This window comes from Aulonocara stuartgranti (genome assembly GCF_965226115.1).
Source record: "Aulonocara stuartgranti genome assembly, chromosome: 2".
Classification (NCBI taxonomy): domain Eukaryota; kingdom Metazoa; phylum Chordata; class Actinopteri; order Cichliformes; family Cichlidae; genus Aulonocara; species Aulonocara stuartgranti.
The window spans coordinates 11,229,918-11,253,348 of record NC_138940.1 but is presented as its reverse complement, the minus strand read 5'-3'; the positions used below and the strand labels follow the sequence as shown (position 1 = coordinate 11,253,348).

Sequence of the window (23,431 nt, the reverse complement as noted above, 5' to 3'; positions counted from 1 at the left end):
ACACACACACACACAAAATTTGAAATGTTTGGTGAAGATTGCCTGTAATGTCCCACAATATGAAAGGTCCAGATGGAGAAGCACTCACTGGTAATACCAAGCAAATAGACACTACCAAGGATTTAGGAGATCCATTTATTTTGCAGGAAATAAACAGAGCCTAAAGCAGCCAAGGAGACCTAACATTTTCCCAAAACATACACAGAGTCAGAAGCATTGATGCTGTAAATATTTCCAGCAAATACACAGAGCCAGTGGTTTAATTAAGGGATCTAGGAGCACTGAGTATTTCCAGTATGTACACAGAGCCTGGATGTGAAAGAGTCTTAGGAAGAGAGACTGGTTAAACATAAATATTCACAGGAAATAGACAGAGACAGTGAGTAGACTGACATTTCACAATGAAAAACATTTCTAGGAAACACATAGGTAGTTCAAGGACTGTAGGAGTGGAGAATATTTCCATTCCAAGAGCCTGGGAAATTTTCAGTGTTACCAACAAATACACAGAGCCAGGCCAAATATATTGGGATAGGGCTATATATACTTCCTGTTAAGCCATTTCAAATTAAAAGATGTTCAGGAGGTTTCTTATATTCATTACATTTGTGTTGAACATAAGAAAGAAAGAAGAAAGAAACTTCATCAAAAAAGACTAGACAAGGACACATGCAGGCACACACACGCAGGCACACACACGCAGGCACACACACAGACACAGGCACACACACACACACACAGGCACACACACACACACACGCAGGCACACACACACGCAGGCACTCTCACACACACACACACACACGCACAGGCACTCTCTCACACACACACACACACACACACACACGCACACACACACACACACGCGCACACACACACACACACAGGCCATATTTCTGTACATTTAAGTCTTTCAGTTTTAGTTTAATATGTTTTCCTCCCCTTGATGCTTCAGAAAAAGAAAACACTTCGTGCTGATCCTGTTTTGTTTCAAAGCTTTAACATATAAATCAGATTTGTGTCTCTCTCACACACAAGCACACACACACACACACACACACACACACACACACACACACACACACAAATAAATATATATAATTTCCTTGCTGTGTTTCTTTTCTTGGTGGTTATCTCTGTCCTCTGCTGCACCATAAAGCACTTTCCACACGACTAACCCGTTTTAGTCAGGGCATCATAAATTTATCTGACTGCTTGTGCGCACGCACACACACACACAGAAATATCTTCCATTTTCTGATGTGTTTGTTCTCTGTGGTTTTATCTGTATTTATGTCGTCTGTGTAAAGCAGAGTTGTCAGAAAATGGTTTACTAAGCAGAAAAAAAGCTTTAAAAATAAATTAGGCTTGACACACACACAAACACGCACACTTCAGGAGTGACCTTGGTCAGCCTGTTTGATCACAGCTCTGTATTTATTCGCCAGAGGATGTTGGGTTTATAAGGGGGCCTCGGTGAGCTGCTGCCCCAGGAGAGGAGCACAGTGCCTGGGCTGTTGGTTCAGCCAGGACCCCTTGGCCATAAGAAGGCTAAGACAGTTTTACCAAAAAGACTGAGATCCATTAGACTTATGCCTATGTACCTTTATATAAGGCTTAATTTTAGGCTCTGTAATATTAACTTTAGATCTTTTTATATAAAACAAGATCTTGCCTTTATTTAACCTCAAAGTTTCTAAAGATTTAAAATCTTTTTTCAACAAAATTCAAATCTTCTTCCAAGAAAGCAGGCTATTTGCAGGCTGTGAAGATTATTAAATCAAACAAACTCCATGCAGGTGTGCTTAGAAAAAGGTGTGATGGATTTTACCTCCAGTGCGTCCCTGTCCCAGGTGCACGGCGGGCTGTAGGCTGTCCTCTCTGTTCAGCAGGTGAGGAAGATGATGGAAGATGGAGGGAAGCTGCAGCACGTTTTTACTGCTGCTCACGTTCCACAGCTTCAGCCTCGTCTCCTCTGCAGACACACAGAGGCCAAACCAGGAGAGATCAGGTCACGTTTATTCAGGTCTCCCCGCCGCCAGCTTAAACCGGCTGAATCACACTTTCATATAAAGTACTTAGAAACACGCCTGCAGTTGGAGTGAAGTCGGAGTAAACTGAGCACGCTAACAGATCAGATTGAGCTTTATCTCCTCTGAACACACACAGAGTAAATTACAGCAGATAAAACAGATCAGTTTAAATGGCTTACAGAGGATTCTTCACATCTTCTGACTGAGCACATTATTCAGTTTTTGCTTCGTGGCAGCGAGACGAGGACAGAAACGCTGCATGCTGAGTGACTGCATGACTTCAGGTCTCAAGGGCACCTGATTTATTTTAAATGTGGGGTCGAACAAAAATTGCTTTCCAGATCATGAGAGATGAGAGGTGTGTCGCTGGAGCAGACTGTGCACTTTACCAGCGCAGTCTATCCCAACACTGTGAAAGGTATGACACAGGACTTAGAGTGTTTCACCCAAACCCCTAAAAGTGGCTCTACTTAACCCTCGCCATCAATGGCAGACCTCAGACAGTGTATGACTGCAGTGTTTCTTTGTAAGGGAAGCAAACTGGTAATGAGATATTGTTAAAACTTTATGTTTTCCTTGAGACATCTCAGCATATTTTTAAAATAAATAATTAAGATATTTTAAAAATGTACTGAAACTTCTTTATACCAAGAAAAGGGAACATTTGTAAGGTGTTTTCTTAAAAGCTGCAGTATAGGTTTAATGGTTCAGTTGTGAAGTAGAATGAGTTTGACACCCCAGAAGGTCGAGACTGTTTAAAAGAGAAGTCAGTATCACAAATTTAATCAGGTCAGCTTTTGATTTTTATTGGTCGACTGAAGGAACAACACTTTAATCAGAACTCGTGTGAAACGACCTTCAAAATCAAATAAAGTGTAAAGATAAAGGAAAAAATGACAGCACTAAAATAGCTGTAGATGTCAGTACGATGATGGGAAAAGGCAAATTCAAGATATAAAACACAGTCCCGATCAAAAGTTTAAGACCAAAAAAAAAAAAGGTAAATGGCCTGTATTTATATAGCGCTTTACTAGTCCCTAAGGACCCCAAAGCGCTTTACATATCCAGTCATCCACCCATTCACGCACACATTCACACACTCACACACTGGTGATGGCAAGCTACATTGAAAGACCACTTGAAAAATGGCAAAAACATCATATTTTGCGTGGTTGGAACTTAACAAGGTTCCAAGTAGATTTTCAACATGCAACAAGAAGAAATGGGAGTGAGACAAAAGTCATGCAATTTATTGATAACAACGCTTAAAATGAAACAGGCTGTTTTACAGCTGATCAAAACTGACCCGAGAGACTGCTCCAGGTGCGGTTGATGTCTCTGAGCGCCTGCTTCTCGGCGATTGCCCTCTTGATCTCCTCCAGGACCAGGTTCAGCTCTTTGGAGCGCCGCAGGTTCTCCTGCTCGGCCGAGTGGAGGCGCTCCCTCAGCGCCAAGAACTCCCTCTGGTAGATATCAACCACATCTCCTGCATACGAAGAGGAGAGGAGGGGACGAGGTTATTACATGTGTTCAGGTGAACTCATGTAATTAAAAAAAGAAAAAAAGTCCCACAAACAGCAAAAGCAAGAATCCACTTGATGCCTTTCTTTGAAAAAACAATAAATTGCAGTAAAAGCAGTTTAAGTCTGTCCGTCCAAACTCGCACCATTGATGTAGTGAAACGTTGACATGTGGACATCAGAGATCAACATCTCAAACTCAACATCTGACCAAACACGGTCACAAACAACCATCAACATCCAGGACCAAAAAAATAAAACTAACGACGAAGCAAATAATGATATCTCGCTTGCACGGTATGTACGAAGACTTACAATCGGCTTTTTAAATGTTTATGTTGCACACTGTGGGTCAGGTGGAAGCATGATGTCCTGCAGGATTGACCATGAAGTTGACTGAAAGGTGCCAAAACCTGCAGTTTCTCAAACGGCCACTTCAACCTCCAAATGGAGTCGGCCCTCATTTTGCTTTTACAGTAAAGCTGACCAAGTGTTCATAATTTCATCCTACTGGATATTTTGATGGAAGTTTGAGAATTCTTGCGTTATACAAAACCATCTATTCCAAATTTAAAGAAAGTTCAGGGTCTGCAGGGCTAACAATGGAATGATGCTTTTTTCTGCTGGATTGGACAACCATCAGGTAAACTTGTACTTGCTGTGGAGTATTTTTCTGCATTGTTCTTTTACAGGATATATTTCAATTTTAGTCCTGTGTCTATAATGAAGCTGTAATCTGACTCAAGCCGTGTGCAAACACAAGAAGTAAAATCAATACAGGTTTATTAATGGGCGCATGTCCCTGTTTTATTACACTTGTGCATATTCTCCGTCAGCGCTGAGTGGCAGACAGGAAAACAGAGACAGACTGAGGCTTCATGGGATTACTCTGAAGGCAGACAGAGCGTATAGGACTGTGCCAGATCGTCATCATCAACAGGTAGGAGGGAAAAAAGGACATAATCTGGGTAAAAACATGGAAATAAAAAGCTAAATCCTTCATCTGCCACAGCAAATAGCATCCGGCCGTCCATCATCCTGCCATCATCCCTCGCTGAGTTAATGCTATGTGGAGGTAAAGCTGCACTAATCCCTTTTGGGCTCACACGCAGACGTCCCCGTTCACTTTGTTCAGCCCTCCAGCTGTAATACATCTGACTGAGACTCCAAAAATAAGAAGTGTCAACATGAACAGCTTGGCCTCAACTTTTCTCAGCCTGAGCCTGCAGATAATGAGCTTTACACATTTTAATTTAACAGTTTTACTGAATTCGATATACAGAAGACGGAGGGCAGTCGGTGCGCTTACCTCGTCTACAGACAGAGACACGCTGTTATTTTGAACAAAGCTTCACACAAAGTGTCACCTGTTCCTATTTTTGTTTTGTTTTGTTTTACAGGAGACACTTTTCTATGTTAATCTTATCAGTTTTTTATTCATCATTTTATCGCCAAAGAATCAACAAAAAGGAAAACTGCATGAAGAGAAAGAGCTCAGGTACTTCCTGACACGCCCACAGGGTTCACGTGACTAATTATTCTGGAGGAAGAGGCGCTCGCTCTTCACAAAAAGCTTCATTTTATTCTGTTTTTATTATTTTAAATCTAGAAACACAAATCTAGAAACAGAAAAAACCTCCACCTCAAACGTCAAACACGAGATAACTTCGACAAACTCAGCCGTACTTCCTCTCTTTTACATTTTCAGTTCATGACGTTTGTTCCAAACCATCAGTCGCAGCAGTTAGGACTAGTTTATGATTAGGTGTGGTTTTACTCAGGTGTTGCTCGTCTCCTCCATTCACCTGAATATCACTTTTATCGTTTTAATGGTTTTTTTTATTCCTTGGCTTATGACACAGTTTGACCCTGATTTTACTGCTTTAATTTAATCTAATGTGCCGATTTTATTGTTTTAATTTAAGTCTTTTGTCATGTCAAGTGTACAGCACTTTGCTTTCAGCTGGGAGTTGACTGAAAGTGCTATATAAATAAATTGCTTGCTTGCTAATATGAACCTGAGCATTTGCTTCAGTTTAAAACACACTAAATTATTTTCCCTTTTTTCTATTCTTTCAGTTTTGTCTCCTGATTCTTAGTCTATTTTTTACCTTGTTTATTTTTTATACTTTCATGCTTGTTTTTTTTTCCATTTACCTTATGTTTTTATTTATTTATTCTACTTTGTGTACTATTATAAGGTGACCTTGAGGGTCTTTAAAGGTGTCTATAAATAAAATGTATTATTTTATTATATATTTTTTTCTGTTTTGGTAAAAAAAAACTATTTATTTAAAATTGAAATCTTTGCTGATGTTGGTATTATTGGATAGTAAGAGAAAGTTTGTGTTCAATCATTTTAAATTGTTTAATTATTATTCAATTACAATTGATTTTTTTTGATTTAGAGAGAAGAAGATCAAAGAAAAACAAAATCAGCAGGAAACTCAAAATCCCGATCTCTCGCTCCAAACGTCTTGACTTACTCAGATAAATGTAAGTGGCTTAAAATGTTTATATTTAATAAACAGGCTCCACTAATACGTCTGTCTTCCTGAGCATCTGTTCACAAACATTTAGGCATCAAATTAGTGTCCAAATTGTTGAATTAAAAACCAAAGTCTGTCCGACTGACCCTCTTCTCTCCATGGAAACAAGGTCCACATCTGTCCACAACCCCGACCAGCTTAGAGGAGCTAACGCTGTCATGAGTACACCATGTGGATACTACTGTGGTAACCACGCTTCACAGGATAAACAGACTCATGCACAGAAAGCTCTGAGTGTCCTCTGAGTGCCAGCGTTCGTTCGGCCTCAGATCAGCTTGATCCGAGGGATTCAGCAACACCTGATTTTTAATGGTTCAAATTTCCTGACCCCAAAGCTCAACCCGCCCAAGCTTAACAAGCCCCGAGCACTTCAAGCTCCCTGTAGAGTAACGAAGAAATGAAACTTGGTGATAAGGGTCAGGAAGTGTTTACAGCCGACACTTCAGACCTCACAACTTTTTACCAGACTGGTCTGGACGAACGCTAACCAGAGCTGTGCTGCAGTTTGTCTGTCAGCTGAACTTTAATAGCCGGAGAGTAAAATCACTCAGAAAGCGCCTCATTTTGCTGTAATTATTCCTGTAAACCCTCATTAATGAGAACAATGGTCACATCTGTTTGGCTGATAACTGCAGTGAATTTATGAGCGCGCACACACACACACACTCCTCGCTGATGAGTTTTTAATGATGCTGCTGCCCAGTTATTTATCTGCGCTGATGAAATAATCTTCTTCCTGCAGCAGTTGGTCTGTTAAACAGTGAAACTGTGTTTCTGCGAAGGCTTTTGTTCCAGCAGTGGTTTCACATCCTTCGTAATATTTAATAACTGTAGAAATTTTGAGAAATATTTTCCGGGCGCTATTAGACCAGGAGTTTGTTAGAGCCGACAGTAAACACCAAAAAAAGCTCAGTTATTAAAAGAGTTTATATTTTTGTGTAAATGGTTAAATTAAGCAGCACAGTAAACTCTATTGCCGTCTTACTATCGGAAGAGACATTTTAAACCCAAACAATCTGTATGGATACAGATCGCACAATGCAGGTGACACAGACTCAAACCTCAACACTACAAACAGCTGTAAATTAAATCTATCACGACATGTCAGGACAATGCGGTGGTCTAGCTGGATGTTGTCACTGTGTTTATTAAACCTACAGTAATTCATCACTTATTAATGAATTTATTTATTCATTGTTTACTTTTATTGCCATGAAAACAACAAGTGTAAAGTGAGGGGAAATAATCTGTTAGCCTTTTTAGCCTAACTTTAAGCTACACGGGCAACTCTGAGTCCTACCAACAATAGTAAAAATATAATAGAAAGCAGCTTAATGGCTTTAAAAATGGCAAACGTGAAAAAGAAATGAAAGTAGGTGAGCTTCAGCTCAGTTTTTTAGGAAAGTCCAGGTGCAGATCAAGCATACCAGTGATGCCTCAGTCACACGGGCCTAGATACTGGCTGGCAGCTACTGGAAACAGAGGCTGCACTCATCACGGGGCGACCGTGGCTCAGGGGGTTGGGAAGCGTATCTGTAACCGGAAGGTCGCCCGTGTCCTGGTCGTTGTGGGCAAGACACTTTACCGCCTACTGGTGTTGGCCAGAGGGGCCGATGGCGCGATATGGCAGCCTCGCTTCTGTCAGTCTGCTGCAGGGCAGCTGTGGCTACAACCGTAGCTGCCTCCACCAGTGTGTGAATGTGAGAGTGAATGAATAGTGGCATTGTAAAGCGCTTTGGGTGCCTTGAAAAGCGCTATATAAATCCAATCCATCATTATTATTATTATTATTATGCAATCTTGTGTTTTAAAACTACCTCTTCCCATGTATGTATGTTACAACATGGTACAAAACCCAAAAAAGTAGACTGCTAATCCAACTGTAAAGCACATGAATACATGTTATTATGATGTGCCATATATAAAGCCATTCTTTGCTGGATAAATGTGAAACATATAAAAGCAGCCAGACTCTCCGTCTCAGTATTGTCTAATATGGGGGAATCAGTGGAAGAGCAGATGCTCCATCCAAAGGTTGAAGCATACAGATGTTGTCCTTTAAACATCTGTATAGTCAAAATTCTTCAAAATTATGACGTTTGGTCTGTTGAAGAACTGAGGCGTGAATTTAATAAGAACAGCATACATAGATATCAGAGGTTTATCATCTGGTTACATCCAGCAAACAACGTTGAATTAACGAGGCACAAAACTCGGGACATGGGGCATTCACGTCTCACCTTTGACCCCCTCCTCCTCTCCAGTGACTGATGTCATTTGTGTGCTTGTTTTCTTTCAGTAATTAATCAATGCAAAAAGATCAATAACAGGAAACAACACGGAGGCACTAGTCTGAACACTGCAACAGCCTGAAAATGTCCCCACTTTGCACACGTCCTCATGCGAAAGGTCCCAAAACTCCCACGTGTCCTCACAAACATATATGTACAAGTAGATGTTCACACTTTTTCCCTCTATTTAATTTTTAAGCCTAAAACTGAAAAACCTGCATTACGAGTACCACACCGATTCCCCACAATGTGATTTCTGTACCCACAACTTTAGTAACACAAGAACATGCACAGAGAGATGGATAAACTAGGGCTGGGTATCGTCACTGATTTCTAGAATCGATTCAATTCCGATTCACAAGGTCCGAATCGATTCAATCCACGATTCGATTTAATTCGATTCAATTCGAATCACTTCGATTCGAATCTGGGAAATTTTGACAGTCAGAAATATTATAATTCAGATCAGTACATTTACATATTTTTGTATCTATAAAAAGGAAGCTGACACACGCAAGACTTTATCACAGGTGTAAGCGTCACAGCAGATGCCTTTGTGTCAAAGTAGCTGAAGATAAAACACAGAAAAACATGAAGGTGGTTTTCCTGGCCTGGGATTTTATAAAAATATTCTGCAGTACATCAAAAACGAAAGAAAACCATTAATCAACACATGAACATTACGTCTGAAGTTACAGCGGTTTTATTATTTATAGAGACTCACGTCTAAGCGTTTTTCATTTTGCATAATTTTAAAAAGTTTGAATTTGTTCAGTATTGAACGGCAGAAATTAGGTTTTCTTTTCGGAAGTATGTAAAACGAAAAAGAAAAAAAAACGTCGGCCGACAGCGCTGTAAACAACGGCAGACTTGTGCGTAACAAGCAAGCGAATAATGAAGAAAACAGATTTTTAGACGGGAAACTGTTCTTGAAGTACAGAGAGAGAGAGAGAGAGCTGTGCATCGTGGTCGAAGCAAAACAGTAAAAGTCAGAGTGAATACATGACGATGTTTATGTGAAGCGTAGTTTGGATCTTCTTTTGCTGCTGGTTCGGTCAATATTGTCTGGAGAGACATCAAACTAACACCTTTAGAAACAGCGTATAAAGGGCGTGAACACAAAGCGCGGACCCGACAGCGAGCCGACAGCTCGCTGATTCTGATCTGTCGGCTTTCAGCCCCGACTGTGAGAAAGGCGACATCTGATTCTGATCCGCGGGTCGCGCTGTGTGTTTAAGTCTTTGTGCAGAATCCATGTTCCTGCTCTCATTTACTGTCTTAGCTGTTTAGTGGTTGTTGAAATTTTGTGAGATTTCACCTGAGATTCTGGCATTTCGGGCAAAATAAATTTATATTAAAAAATCGATTCAGGATTTTAATGAATCGATTTTACGTCATCCAAGCCAGAATCGATTTTAACCGATAAATCAATTATAAAAACCCACCCCTAGGACAAACATCACTAATACACAGTAATCCTGCACACTGTAATACCACAACACACACAATTCTGAGCAGAGTGTGGAGGGCAGACAGGTTGAGTCATACTGTAGTAATGTGTGTGTGTGTGTGTGTGTGTGTGTGTGTGTGTGTGTGTGTGTGTGTGTAATAGTATAAAAGCCACCGATCACAGGTAATGAGATTACCCTATACACACACACACTCACGATGACTCACAGTTAATGGCCTTGTGGTTCTTTTAGCGAACAGGAAGAAGTACGAGGACTGAAAATCAGTTCAGCTGTTCCTCACTGATCAATCAATACATTAAATGCCAATCATCAGTCTGACATTTATCAGACCCGGATCTATACAGACCTGTATGTGTTTAAACGTGTGTTCTTAGGTTCTGAGGTTTAAACACTCCTATAAATATAAGTAGGTTCCATCATCAAAGAAACTAGGATTATTTTATTGTTTTTTTTACACGTTTAAGAGAAGATAACAGCTGACAAAATGTCAAAAAATGTGACACTAACACGGTGCCCTGCGGTGTGTTCGTGTAGTTAAAATATGTGCTTCAGCCCCGTAATCCCCAATCCAGCAACGACCTGAGGCTGAAAAACGAAGCCAACGTTTAGGTTGCAAAACCTGCAGCTCCTCTAACGTCTAAGTCCAGGATTCAGTAATTCAATCATTCTGAGCAAAATGCAACTGAAATGTATAAAAACAAAGGTTTATGAGTCTGAAGAAGAAGCTGGATTTCTTCTCCTTGAGTGCAACCAGCGCTTGCACCTTGCTGTGAGCGCTCTGGATTTACAGTTATGATTGCAGAGTTTGATGACGACTCGCCTCCCTCCTCGAGAGTGCTGTCAACTTGGTTAGGTGTTGTAAAGTTGTTTCTCTGAACCATGGAAATAATTCTGTCATCATGCACTTCGGTTGTCGTCTGTGGACCTTCTGGTCTTTTGGTGTTGCAGTGAATTTGTTCCTATCAATAAAAGAACCAGATTGCTCTTAGTCTCTAATGGGTTTATTTTGTTTGGTTTGCTACAAAATAATGAGGGAACAGGCCTCGCTTGGCCATGAAACTGCCAGTCAGTCAATCATCCAATTGCTGTATATAAAAATATAACAATGGCTGAAATTCATTTCTGTTGAACCCGTTGAATTAAAGCTGAATGTCTGCACATCGGGCACATCTCGACCGTCTGATTTAAAATGATGTGCAGAACAACAAAACCTATCGACTCTGTTCAGGTCCAGCAGAAAAGACCTTTTTTTTTTGCACTTAGCATTTTTTACTTCGCTTTCTCTTCTTCTATTCTGTGCTGTAAAGCTTGACCCACTCAGAAGTCACCCTGACATACGTCCACTTCCAAACCTCAAAATCAAATTAACTTTTAACAGTTCATGCACCAACTCGTGCTCCTTTCCCCTTTTAAATGCCAGACTGTGCAGGACCTTCTTGGAAATTTCCTGTCATTTGAAACTTAATAGCGGCAGTTTGTGTTTTTTAGGAAATTTCTGATGCGGGCATCCAAGAAACGGGGAATAACAGGACCTGTGTGATGGAGTGTTACAGAAACAGAAAGCCTCACATGCAGGGTTAAACATTAAAAGTTGTTTTACTGATAAATGTGTTTCAGCTGAGCTTTTACAGTCACTCCCGCTGCTTTCATGTTATGAAGTGGAGACGGCTGAGGACTGCTAATAAAGTTTTTATTTTTCAGTGAGTGTTCGGTCTCGTGTCGTGCTCACAGAGAGAAACTGGGCGATGCGTTCACATGGCTGAGCATCGCGGACAGATTGGTCTGGCACTTTTTAACGAGGTCCCTAATGAAGGGTCTTCCGGCCCGCTGGCCCCTTGTCTTCCTCTCTCCATCCTCACCCCCCAGCAGATGGTGTTTAATCAGCGAGTGATAAATGAGGGAATACAACCGTCAGCTGTCTCTGCAGTTCCCATCATTTGAACCAAATTAACAGTTATTAGCCCTTCATACACGATGAACACATTATTATTATTCCAACAGGAAGAAAGTCAGGTGGAAGAGATGAAACAGGAAGAGCACTTCTCCAAATAACACTCTGACACACAGAATGGACCCGTGGGACCCCCAAAATGTCGAACGGGATGTCAACAGGACACGAAGGACAGCTGACAGGAAAGTGGCGCTCGGTGATTTGCCTTCTGAGTCAGACTGATGTGTTTATTAGAAAAAGAAGAGGAGGGAAGGAAATAAAGCTGCTGAGTCAGCCCGATGTGATGGCAGGGTCGTGGTCCCAGAGCATTATCGACAAAACCACTGAGCAGCTCGGAGAGCAAAAAGAATCACGCACATGCACACAGAGTGCTTCGAGGACAAATAACCCCGAATGCAGGAGAAAAACAATGTACTTTGCATTTATGTGAACATAACTGTCCGACCGGAGCAAACATCATCACGAGCTCCAAGGTCATTCCCACAGAGCCACCCAGCCATGGGGCCACAAATACCACGCTCGCATTATAAACCACCTTATTGCAGCTTTAGCGTTACAGCGGCACTGCAACAGTGACCATGTTTGTTGATAAATGACGAGTTGGGAGTGACTGTGCCATGAGGTTCGCCGCCATTAGGACAAGATGGTGCCAAGTGACACTCTGGAGACGAGAACAGGCTGAAGCAAACACCCGAGAACGGCCCGACCGCGGGGAATAAACCTAAATATGTGAGTTTATGAGAGATGCTTCAAACTGAGAGCAGATTAGTGTCACGCTGTTTGACTTTTAATAACAGCTCCATCATGTCAGACTTCACTGGAAGATCCAAGCTAACCTCCCCGTCCTTAGTGTAGTCCTGTTTGTCGGACAAAAATAACGCACAGACTTAATAATCCATCAGCGGCACTTACCCTCAGCCAAACTGAGCTTTAATTCCAAATCGAGCTGAATGCACCGAAGCCCCGGCTCACTCTCTGAACCTCTGCAATTCGTGCCTCATCACTGCGTTTGTGTTTGGAGTAAACTGCAGTAATCCATGTGCTCTTACAGGGGAAGGCATGTGTTTGTGTTGACTGTGTAGTCTCTACTGCTTCGGTTACAAATATGCAAGTGAAGAGTGAGACCACACCAAAGGACACTTTGATTTCATCTGGATCCAGGGTAAGTTCCTGGACCTTGTTGCGGAAGCCAGTGGAGTTTTGTGATGGGGTGTGTTCCCCACGAGGGGAGCTAGGACGTTGGCGAGGTGGATGGAAATGCTGTTGTAGGATGAGTTTAACTGCTAACAGTAGGTCTGAGTGGGTCTTTGTGGATCTTTGGAAGTCCATATATACATATATACATGTGTTTGTGTTGTTGTGTGTATCTGTGTTTGTGTTGTTGTGTAAAGGCCCTCCACCTCCTTCTCCGAGTGAACAGAAGAAGAAACAGCTGGAATGCGTCAGCGAGAATAAACAGGTGTCAACCTGTGATTTTCAGTCAGGCAGTGTCACAGGAAGTCAATTATCCCCCTCCACACTCTCTCTCACACACAAACACACATACACACAAGCAGGAAAGTATGTGAGGAATGTTAACACACTTGGCAAGTCAAGGCTGGAGCATCAAAATAATGACATCATCCAACCGCCAGCTTTAGAGTGAATGTGTGTGTGTGTGTGTGTGTGTGTGTGGGGGGGGGGGGGGGGGGGGGGTTCTCAGGAGAGAATGAGTGATTCATTTTACACAAGCAACATAGAAACTACTCACATTTCATCTCATCAGCTTGAAGCTTTGCTCAAACAATAACCACTAAGGCCCCAAAATGCAGTTATCAGCTAACGCTAGCTAGCTTGGTTATCAACCTGCATCCACAGACTGTGTTTGACTTGATAATCCCTGTTCAATAAAACCAAACTTAACTTCCCTCGCTGGAACTGGAGCTCAGGTTCTAAGATGGTTCATTAGTCTGCCAGATAAAGAGCTCTTTAAGCAAAACCTGCAGTTCCTCTAATGTCCACTAGAGGCTGCAGCAGTGAGTCAGTCCCCATAGAAGAAATTTTACAGTAGAAATAAACATGTTTGCAGCCTGATACAAAAACTGTTTTCGTTGCTATAAATAGTTTCCCCCTTCATAGGAGCTGTATAGGTGGTGAATTTATTTTGCAACTTGCCTTTTTAAATTGTATTAACACTTAAAGTTTGCATTATTAGGGGCGTGGCCTCTTGACTGACAGCTGCTGCATTAGCATTAGCTGATAACTTAGCATACAGAGCATTCAAATACGGTCCGAATACGGTTACTCGTGCCTCCAACAAATCCGAGTTCCATGTTGCAAAACTATGACATCACAACAATTTGATTGGCCACTTGCAGTGTTCACGTTAACATACCTTAGTGTGTGAGACAGCCCCCTACGTTTGTGTGATGCCCACAAGTGTATGGTCACAATTGTAATTTGTTTGTAAATTGTTTTTTGATGTAAAAGGTCTTATTTTATGGTGGTATTGCACTTTCATTTAAAGTTAGGGATGTAATTGCGTGGCATTGCTACAAGTGGAAGACAGTGGTGAGCAATGTTCCCTCTAATTTTTCACGTGTCTGAGCGAACACACAAACTCCCTGAGCGGTCCCTTGGATCACTGTGAGCGACATCAGACGTGCGCACTGTGGTCACACCGGCATCTAATCCATCCAAGTTACATGGTTTATTATAATAATCAAATTACAGGATTTACATTTATGTTAGACTACTTTTAATTAACTGCTTTAGCCCATTTACAATGAAAATTTTAAAAAATCTAGTCATTGACCTGTGTAGTATGTTAACACTATTGGAAGTAAAAATAACCTGAACTCCAGAACTTTACAGAACAATCAGCTGTTCTGCGTCAAATCTGATGCCACACAAATTATTTGTGCCACTCCAAAAATAATTTCTGTCCACTATGAGATAAAGGAGAACAACAGCTTGATACCTGCAGGCCTGACAACAGGAGATGTGTCACTCCTGTAACACCTGTAACATTCAGCAGTCGCCTCATTGTTCTGACACACACAACAAAACTGAAATCGTGCCACGTCGTGACCTTCTGCATGAAAATAAATCCACATTTCAGATGTTACAGTGACTCCAGACAAGCTGTTTGGTCATCATGACAAAAACTGAAATGAAAAAGTTTCATGAATAACCAGCACCACACCTCTTTTTCAAACATGCTCTGTTGTATATTTGAACACAGCTGAATAAAAATTTTGAGGAAAGTTTGAGTAAAGTGAGGCAAAGTCTAAAAGTTTACACCTCGCCTGTGATTTTTCACACAACTCCCACAATCCACCTCTGCTGTTCACACAGATTTATAAAGTGAGAAGTCTCCCTCTCTCTGTCCTTGGTTCACCTTCTGTAAAGTCAACCTCATGCCAAGATCCCGCACCTTATCTTTAGTTATGAACAACAGCAAATATCTGCCAGGATCGTGGCTGTAGCAGCGGTGATGGAAAACAGGAGGAGGTGAACAGAAACTACAGTCAGCTTCGAACAGCAGAACGAACCAAAACAAAGGGCTTTTCTTCCTTTCTTCCATTAATTCACACAGATCAGAGCAGCGGACCGGTAGGAACATTAGCACTCGAGCCAGACGGACTGAAACTCTGAGAGCTCGATGCCAAGGGGAAAAAAAAGACGATGGAGCAACTGAAAAAGCAAAAAAACCATCAGAAACTAAAGAGCAGGCAGACACAAAGAGGCAGAAAGCTGTTAGGAGCATTAGCACACTAGCCAAAAACGCTGAAATGATGACAAAAGCAAAGGCGGCGTCTGTTTTCTTGCTCCAATTCTAAAGACAGACCGACGGAGGAAAGAAGACGGAAGCAAAGTCTTAAAAGGATCCATCTGCTCAGCCAGGTGTTTCTGTCAGGATGACTTTAAAGAGCTCTTTCCGATTTTACACCAACAAGAAGGAAAATTCATGCTTCTCATCAGGTGTCCATTTAAGTCTCCAATGAGCACACCTTGCACAGATGCTGCCGTCTACGGAAAATGTGATTTCAGCGTGAGATTATGGAGATGCCATATGGTTTGACGTTTGTGAAAAAAGTGGATATTTTTATTATGGGCCTCCACCACAGTAGCTTAGCATGATTCATAGGTCAAAAGTTATGCCAAGTTGTTTTAGCGCCAATCTCTTCACAACCTCTAGCGAGTTCTGGTTCTCCCTCGGGGGTTTATTCTAGCCTGCAAAACCTAAAGAGGGAGGTGCCATGGAGGCATGCAAAGAAGCAACAACTTCACCCAGTGGAGAAGCCCGAGCTCCTCGCCACATCTCTGATGGTGCATTAACCCAAAGTGAAGGTTTTGCACGGTGCAGTTGCAACGTCTGTACATTAAGACAAACTAACACAAATCTGCACCAGGAGACACAAAAGGAGGTGAATCTGGGATTTGCACAGCTGAAAATATTTTAGCTTCAGCTAAATGTTTGTTTCACGCTCACCACAAATGCACAACAGCTGAGACTGTCGCCACCGGCAATGAGAAATGGAGGAGGTGGTCACTGAGGCAGCGCGAGGGAAGCTGTTTAGTGTATCAGCAGTGTAGGGGAGTAACGGAGTACATGTACCGCCGTTACGTATTTAAAATACAAAATATGAGTAACTGTATTCTGTTACAGTTACCGTTTAAAAAGGTGGTATTCAGAATACAGTTACTTTGTTGAAATAAATGGATTACACACTGTGGTCTTTTCCTGTTTCATATTTTAGGCTATGCCCTCTCCATTTTTGGTAATTCTCAAACAAAACACCCATTAAGAGGCTCAAATGCCCGTGTCTTAATCTTGCGTCTCATAATGACGAGAAGAAATATTTTTAAAAATTACTGTTCAAAAAATTATCTAATATGAAGGCAATAAGAGAGTGTTACAGGCATAGCCCTAAAGAACGTAGCCTCATGGGCAGTGTAGTCCGTGCTGCAGGGAGAATGGACCGCCATACCCGTTATGTGTCTGTGAGCGAGGGAGGGAGAGAAAGGAGAGTGGAAAAGTACGAGTTGTCATCGAGCAGAAACAGGAGCTGGAAGCATGTAAATATAATAATAACCACTGCATCCAAGAAGAGTGCCTGACGAGCCCAGCTGTAAGTAAGCTATTAAGACTCGACTGTACACCATGTTTGTGTTTTCCTCCGAAACAATAAGTTCCGTTGAAGCAGCCTTTCAACGCCTCTCTCTGTCTCTCGCTAGCAAAGTTGATCCAGACAACAAAATAAAGCTAGTTTTCGGCTACGAGCCCGACACGAAACCCGACTATTAGCCAGAGGTCCCTTTACCACAGCTGGGAGCCGCGGACCTGTTTTATATACGCGCGGAATAGTTTTCTGTACGAGATCTCTGCAAAAAGCGCAGCCTGTTACGAAACCAGTTTCACCCCGGTTCTTTTTTATTCCTCGAGGCATCCAGAGACGGCACCGGACTCAGTAGTCATTTCACAAAACCTTTATTCATCTTCAGCTAAGCATGCATCTTCTAGAAGGGAAGACGTGCAAGGCCGGTGTCCCTCTGCAGATCTGCACTCCATTGTCTGTGAAACAGTTTTGTAGAAGCGACCCTACCATAAAACCCCCCATGGTGTCCTGCAAACTCTGTGTCTGTGTGTGCGCGTACCCGTGTGTCTATGTGAGTGCACGTGAGTGACTGTATGCGCGTACCTGTGTGTATGTGTGAGTGCACGTGAGTGAGTGTGCATGTGGGTGTGTGAGTGTAACAGTCAAAGCACTGTGTGTGTGTCTCTGTGTACGTGACTTCCTGCGGGTCATAAAAGTAATCTCCTCACCCGAGCTACACCAAATTCCTCTACACAACATAGAAAACAGAGTTAACATATTACAAACACTGAGACCCCCACTCTGCATCCACTGGCCATTGGCCTCTCGTTGTCTTACATTTACATTTAAGGTGGAGAGTCTCCTGCAAACCTACTTCTAAGTTTATAACAATTATGAGTTTTTATTAAAGGTACAAGCATCAGCAATCCCCACCTGTAGCTTCCTGTCTCCTTTTATGACAGGCAGACCCCCAGTGTCCATAAATTCCTTTCCCTCTAAACAATTACACACACTCTCAGGCCACAGCTAAGCCCAAAATATAACACGCAGACAAATCATTCCTTATTCCTCTCATCTACAGCTGGACCCTCTTATCTAAGCAAATTTAACACATTGTATTCTAATAATTGTTTTCTTGTACTCACAAGCCTTACCCAACGTCAACCTGCTGTTACTCATTTTATATTAATATTTAAACATCTAGTTGCTATTGGTATGGTGAGTAACCCTCAGTAATAGTAATAAATCACACAGCAATAGTACATTCATGTAGTTGTAAAAAAGCATGATAATATATCAAGTAATCCAAAGTATTCAGAATACGTTACTCTCATTGAGTAATGTAACGGAATACGTTACAGAATACATTTTGGGGCATGTAATCTGTAATGGAATACATTTTAAAAGTAACCTTCCCAACACTGTGTATTAGATACGAAAAAAAGGAGAAGGTTTGGAGAAAAGTGATGAAAAACTTCATAGAGAGTACTGAAAACGTTTTGCTATGAAGGTTGGGTGGATTGCTCTTCGTCTCATTGGCTGTTAGAGGCGACTGTTTGTGTTTCACTTCACATGTGGTGTGTGCACCATGAGGATGAGCCCAGGCATCCCCAGAGTTCATGGCCACACTTTGATTGGTGAATGGAAAGCTTAGAGATACACTCAAGGAACGATTTTAAAACAATCATGCTGGATATCTGTACTGATATGGACTGACTAATGTGTTAGGAGTGAAAATTATCAACCAGCATGCTGCTAATGAGACGACAGATGGTGTCCTGGGGGGGTCCCACCAGCGGCCTGCTGGAGGTAATTTTGTAGCTCTCACACCGCTCATCCTCTCCTCCTTGCACAAAGAAGCAGATACCAGTCCCAGTAATGAGTCAAGGACCTTCTACAGCCCCGTCCAGCTCTCCTACAGTAACCATCCATCCCCTTGAGACTCTGCTGAGAGACAGCAAATCTTCTGCCAGCAAGGAGCCATCCTAGAGGAGTTGGTCTACCTGTCCAATCTCTGACCCTAGCCAAATGCAAATTAGTGGAAAAAATAGCCAGAAATATGAGAAGGGAAAATATATGAGTGTCCTCCACCTGTGAGACCATTCCTGTTTTGGGGGTGGTCTCATTGTTACCCCTCTAGCACAGCTGAAACTGATTAACACCCTCCTCTGCTACTTAACTGACCCGATCAATGTCCCAGAAGTTTAAAAGACCTGATGTTATACTCTGATTACAAAGTGTTGCTTTCATTTTTTTGAGCAGTGTGCTTAGTGTACCTCGGCTGGGGCAAAATCCCACCTCCCCACCCCAGAGGAAACCGTGGCCTCAGATTTTGTAAGCACTAATTCTCCTGCCAGCTGCTTCCCACTCGTCTGAAAACCACGATGGGGTTGACATGTTGACATGATGAGAAGCAGGGTTATAACTCTCAAATCACCAAGACGGATACCCTCCTCATGCAGGCTGCTTCTCAAACTCCATTAACATCATAAATGCTGATGCAAAAGTTAATTGTGTTTATTTTGAACGCCTGACCATAACTGCTTAGCAGAGCACAATTACGCATCTTAAGCTTATTTTATTTTCCAGCAACCTTCTGCAATTATCATGTTTCAAGATCCCAACAATGGCTCTGGATGCATGTTAATGAGCAGTGGTCCTCATGGGGATTCACTCCAGGATGGGAGGGATTCATCCCATGAAAAACTCGACTACAGCTCCGAAATCAGGCCGGCTGCTCTGCACGGAGAAGTCTGCAGATCGATTCTGCACAGGCCTGGATCATCTCCGAGGAGCAGAGTATCATCTAATACCATGACTTCATCATATGAAGAGAGCGTGTGTGTGTGTGTGTGTGTGTGTGTGTGTGTGGGTGGATACCACACCGTCTGAGCTCTTGTTTCAGTCGATGTGTCGAGTGGATTTGTGTTTATTTGAGCCTTTAGTCAATACTGCTGTTTGTATGAGTGTGCTTGAGAGATAGTGTGTGTGTGTGTGTGCGTGTGTGTGTGCGTGCTGAGATGAATGAAACCCGGAGACGGTAAACTCACAGAGTCATTACCATCATCAGACACGCTCGCTCTCTGTGTGTGAGCTGGTCAGCCTGGCAGTGCTCACATATTTTCACATGCCGCTTCCTCTCAATATCAGCTGTCACATCCAATCGGAACAGAGACAAAGAGACGAGTGGAGCAAAGATCTGGCGTCTGTGAGATCACACCAACTCAGTTTGAGCCTCACATTCTGTTTTCTGGACCGTTATCGGTTTCTGACAATTAACGTGCATGCTTTTATCTAACATATATGTTTGAGATGACACAAAAATCTGAATTTTTCTCCTGTCGCCATTAAGCTTTCAGTGGCACCCTATCAGCCGAATTATGAACTCTTAGATCTGTTTCTCTTTTGGCTCCTGAACAGTTTACAGAGATTAAAAACATCCTTTCTCTGTAGCTGAAATCAAAGGTCCAGACTGCTCCAGTCTTCATCTTCAAGTCTTCATCATCTGCATCTTAAAATGAAACCTTTTTCTTAAATGCTAACAACTTGAAACCTGTCATCCAGATTTATATAAGTCCTGTTTAAATAACAGTCCAAAACTAGTCGTCAGCATTCTTCCACTTGTTTCCTGCGTGTAAAAAACACTGATGCTAGTATGTTTCGTTTTGCCACAAGTGAAAACCACAACAGCCTCGGCATGAATACACAAATCTCTTAAAGTCCGCTACATGACTGCTCCATTCAGCTTCAATTTAAAACACAACAAAAGGCAAAATCAGTCCTGTTAGTGTCCATAGAGGAGCTCAGATTCATGATCACATCCACGAGGCTTGATCATAGAGTTCGGCTACTGGACACATAGACAGCAAAAAGCTTTATATCCGTTTTCCGTCTGGCTGATCTGCACCTGAAAGTTCGTCTCTCTTCGCATGTGGTCGCTGTTTTAAATGGCTGCCTAGAAGTCTAATTTTGACCACTTGCACATGCCTTTCTGCAATTTCAGAGTAAATAGCTTCATTTTTCAGCATGGCAATGATCCCAAACACGCTGCCAGTGCAGTAAAGCACAGCTGGATAAAAACATTTTTCAGCCTCCCCAGAGGCCAAACTTCAACGTCATTTAAGCAGTGTGGGATCATCCTGACAGAAACCAGGAGAAGAAGAAGCTTGGAAAACGATTCCTAATGAAAAGAAAGCTGCCTCACACCAAATATTGACTTCCAAGCTTGTGAGAACTGTACAAACTCTTGTTTTTGCCTTTTATACTTTATTGCCATGTTTGTTTTTCCATCTATACAAATAGTGCTGTACCACCAGGCTGTATGAAGACTTCTACTTGTGGTTTAACTGACCATCAGAGTTAACTGTATTAACATCAATCTTCCCGTTTTGCGACTTCCAGACTAAATGTCAGCTGATATGCAGATGATGCTCAGATGTATGTTCCTATCCTACCAGCAGAGCCTGATCATTAAGGGCAGGGGTCATCAGAGGGGCAGGGATAGCTCAGTAGATAGTGTGTTCGAATTCACTGAACGGCTACCCTAAGGTCCCCCTGAGCAGGGTACCATCCCTACACACTTCTCCCCGGGTGCCCAATGGCTGAGAGGAATTTCCCCATGGGGATCAATAAAGTATACATACATACATTAACTCAAACTTTATTGATAATGAAACCTACAGTTTCCCTCAGCTGCATCAAACCTGCTCTTTAAAAATACAATTAATTTTACAGGAAAAGTTTCCAGGTTGTGAAGCCAGAGGATCTCCAGGAAAACATCAGCCTTCAGCTGCCGAAAAGGAGAGCGGAGCCATGACTTCCATAAGCTGATGGAGGCTTTAGAAATCTTTATTAGTCCAGAATCAGAGCTACTTAAAAAAATCCCCCTCAGCTGTCCATCCACACTCGACAGATCACAGAGCAGAGTGCATATGTGCAATAACGAGGCTGCAGTAAGTACGAGCACGATTGCTGATTATGGTTACAGCAGCGTCCTTGTGTTTCAGAGCTGCTTCGTTTGAACAGCATTTCTTATTTCTGCATTGTATTTCACATATGTGGTAATTTGTAATTTTCTAAACTACTCTGCAGCTCGCATGTACAAACAGAGCTGTTAACATTCTCTGAATGATTAGGATCAGCCTCGTGAGTCTCAGGGCACCTCTAAGAACCTGTGTTTTCTACCAGCGCTGTGTGTATTGGTATTCTGAGGACATCGCATGGACCACGAGCACACACATACCAAATACGTCTAAAGTGTGAGGTCATAAATTACCTGTACAGAGTGAGTGAGTGAGTGAGTGAGTGTGTGTGTGTGTGTGTGTGTGTGTATCATCACAGGCTGCAGCAGAGGGAGATAAAGACACGCTTCACAGTCTAGAGGACATCTCACCTCGTGTGAGTGTGTGTGATTGTTGAGTGATTGGTGTCAGGTCAGTTCCTTCAGTCTCACACACAAACACACACACAAAGAGTTGTCATGGTAACACAGTTTGCAGCAGCAGGCTGACAGACAGACGGACGGCATGCTAACAGGCGGTCATCCTGTCTGACTGTCGCTCTGATGAACACCGAGTCTGTTTTCTACCAGCTGTCTGACTCTCAACGCCTCCGCCGCCTTGCTGCTCCTCTGCCTGCTGCTTTGTTTTTAGCTTACATGCTAATACAGTTGCCTTGATGGTAATCTCTAAGAAGCCAATGAAAGTGGACACGTGTAAACACTCTGGTGTAAACCTCTTTACAAACATTTTCTCCAGCCTCTGAGATATTTTTCCAGATTCTACATTTTGAATTTTCATTCAGAAATATTTAGCTCTGTCGCCTCACAGCATAAAGCTTCTGGGTTCAAATCCAGCCTACAGCCTTTGGAGTATGCATGTTATTCCCACAAAGGGTTTCCTCCCACAGTCCAAAGATACGCATGGGGTTAGGCTGACTGCCATGGGAGTGAATGTGAGCACAAACAGCCGCCCTGCAATAGACTGACAGTCTGACACAGGTGCTCCTTACCCCTCACCCTATGACAGCTGGGTAGGCTCTAGCCACCCCACAACTCTGAATCACATGGGTGAAAGAAAATGGATAGATGGATGAATGCTTTTAAGAAACACAGGCATAATAATTAGCTGGACCAGTACAGTACAGTTACTCCACAATGCAGTGGTCATACATTTAACTTTGCTGTTGCTGGAAATATAAAGGCTAAACCCGATTTATCTTACCGCTGACCTCGAGCTTTGAACATTTCCCCGGTATTACTATAAATATCGTAGCCTCTGAAATGAGGCTGCACCTGAATAACTGGCAGCATCATTCCGAAACAATGGGATGATCCGATTGTCAAATAGACAAGGTCTGCAGCTGACGAAACGGGACTGGAAACAAACTTCAAAACATGCACAGATGCAAAGCAGCTACACAAACATAAAAAGAAAACGTCATGAAAATGACCACAAAAAGAAAACCAGTGATTTCTAAAAGAAGGAAGTAACTTCCCTCTCCACCTCTGAAGGAGTGCAGGGCCATTTTCTTATG

At 42.3% G+C, this 23,431-nt stretch overlaps 1 protein-coding gene across 1 annotated transcript in view; it reads right to left on the bottom strand.

Moving 5' to 3' along the window:
* Window positions 1–23,431, bottom strand: part of mgat4b (alpha-1,3-mannosyl-glycoprotein 4-beta-N-acetylglucosaminyltransferase B) — a 120,246-nt gene that overhangs the window by 51,966 nt on the left and 44,849 nt on the right. Inside the window, exons 2-3 of the mRNA XM_082551237.1 lie at window positions 3,340–3,519; window positions 1,832–1,975 (exon numbers count right to left, since the gene is read on the bottom strand). Coding sequence (XP_082407363.1) covers window positions 1,832–1,975; window positions 3,340–3,519 — 324 coding nt within the window. The remainder of the gene's footprint in view (window positions 1–1,831; window positions 1,976–3,339; window positions 3,520–23,431) is intronic.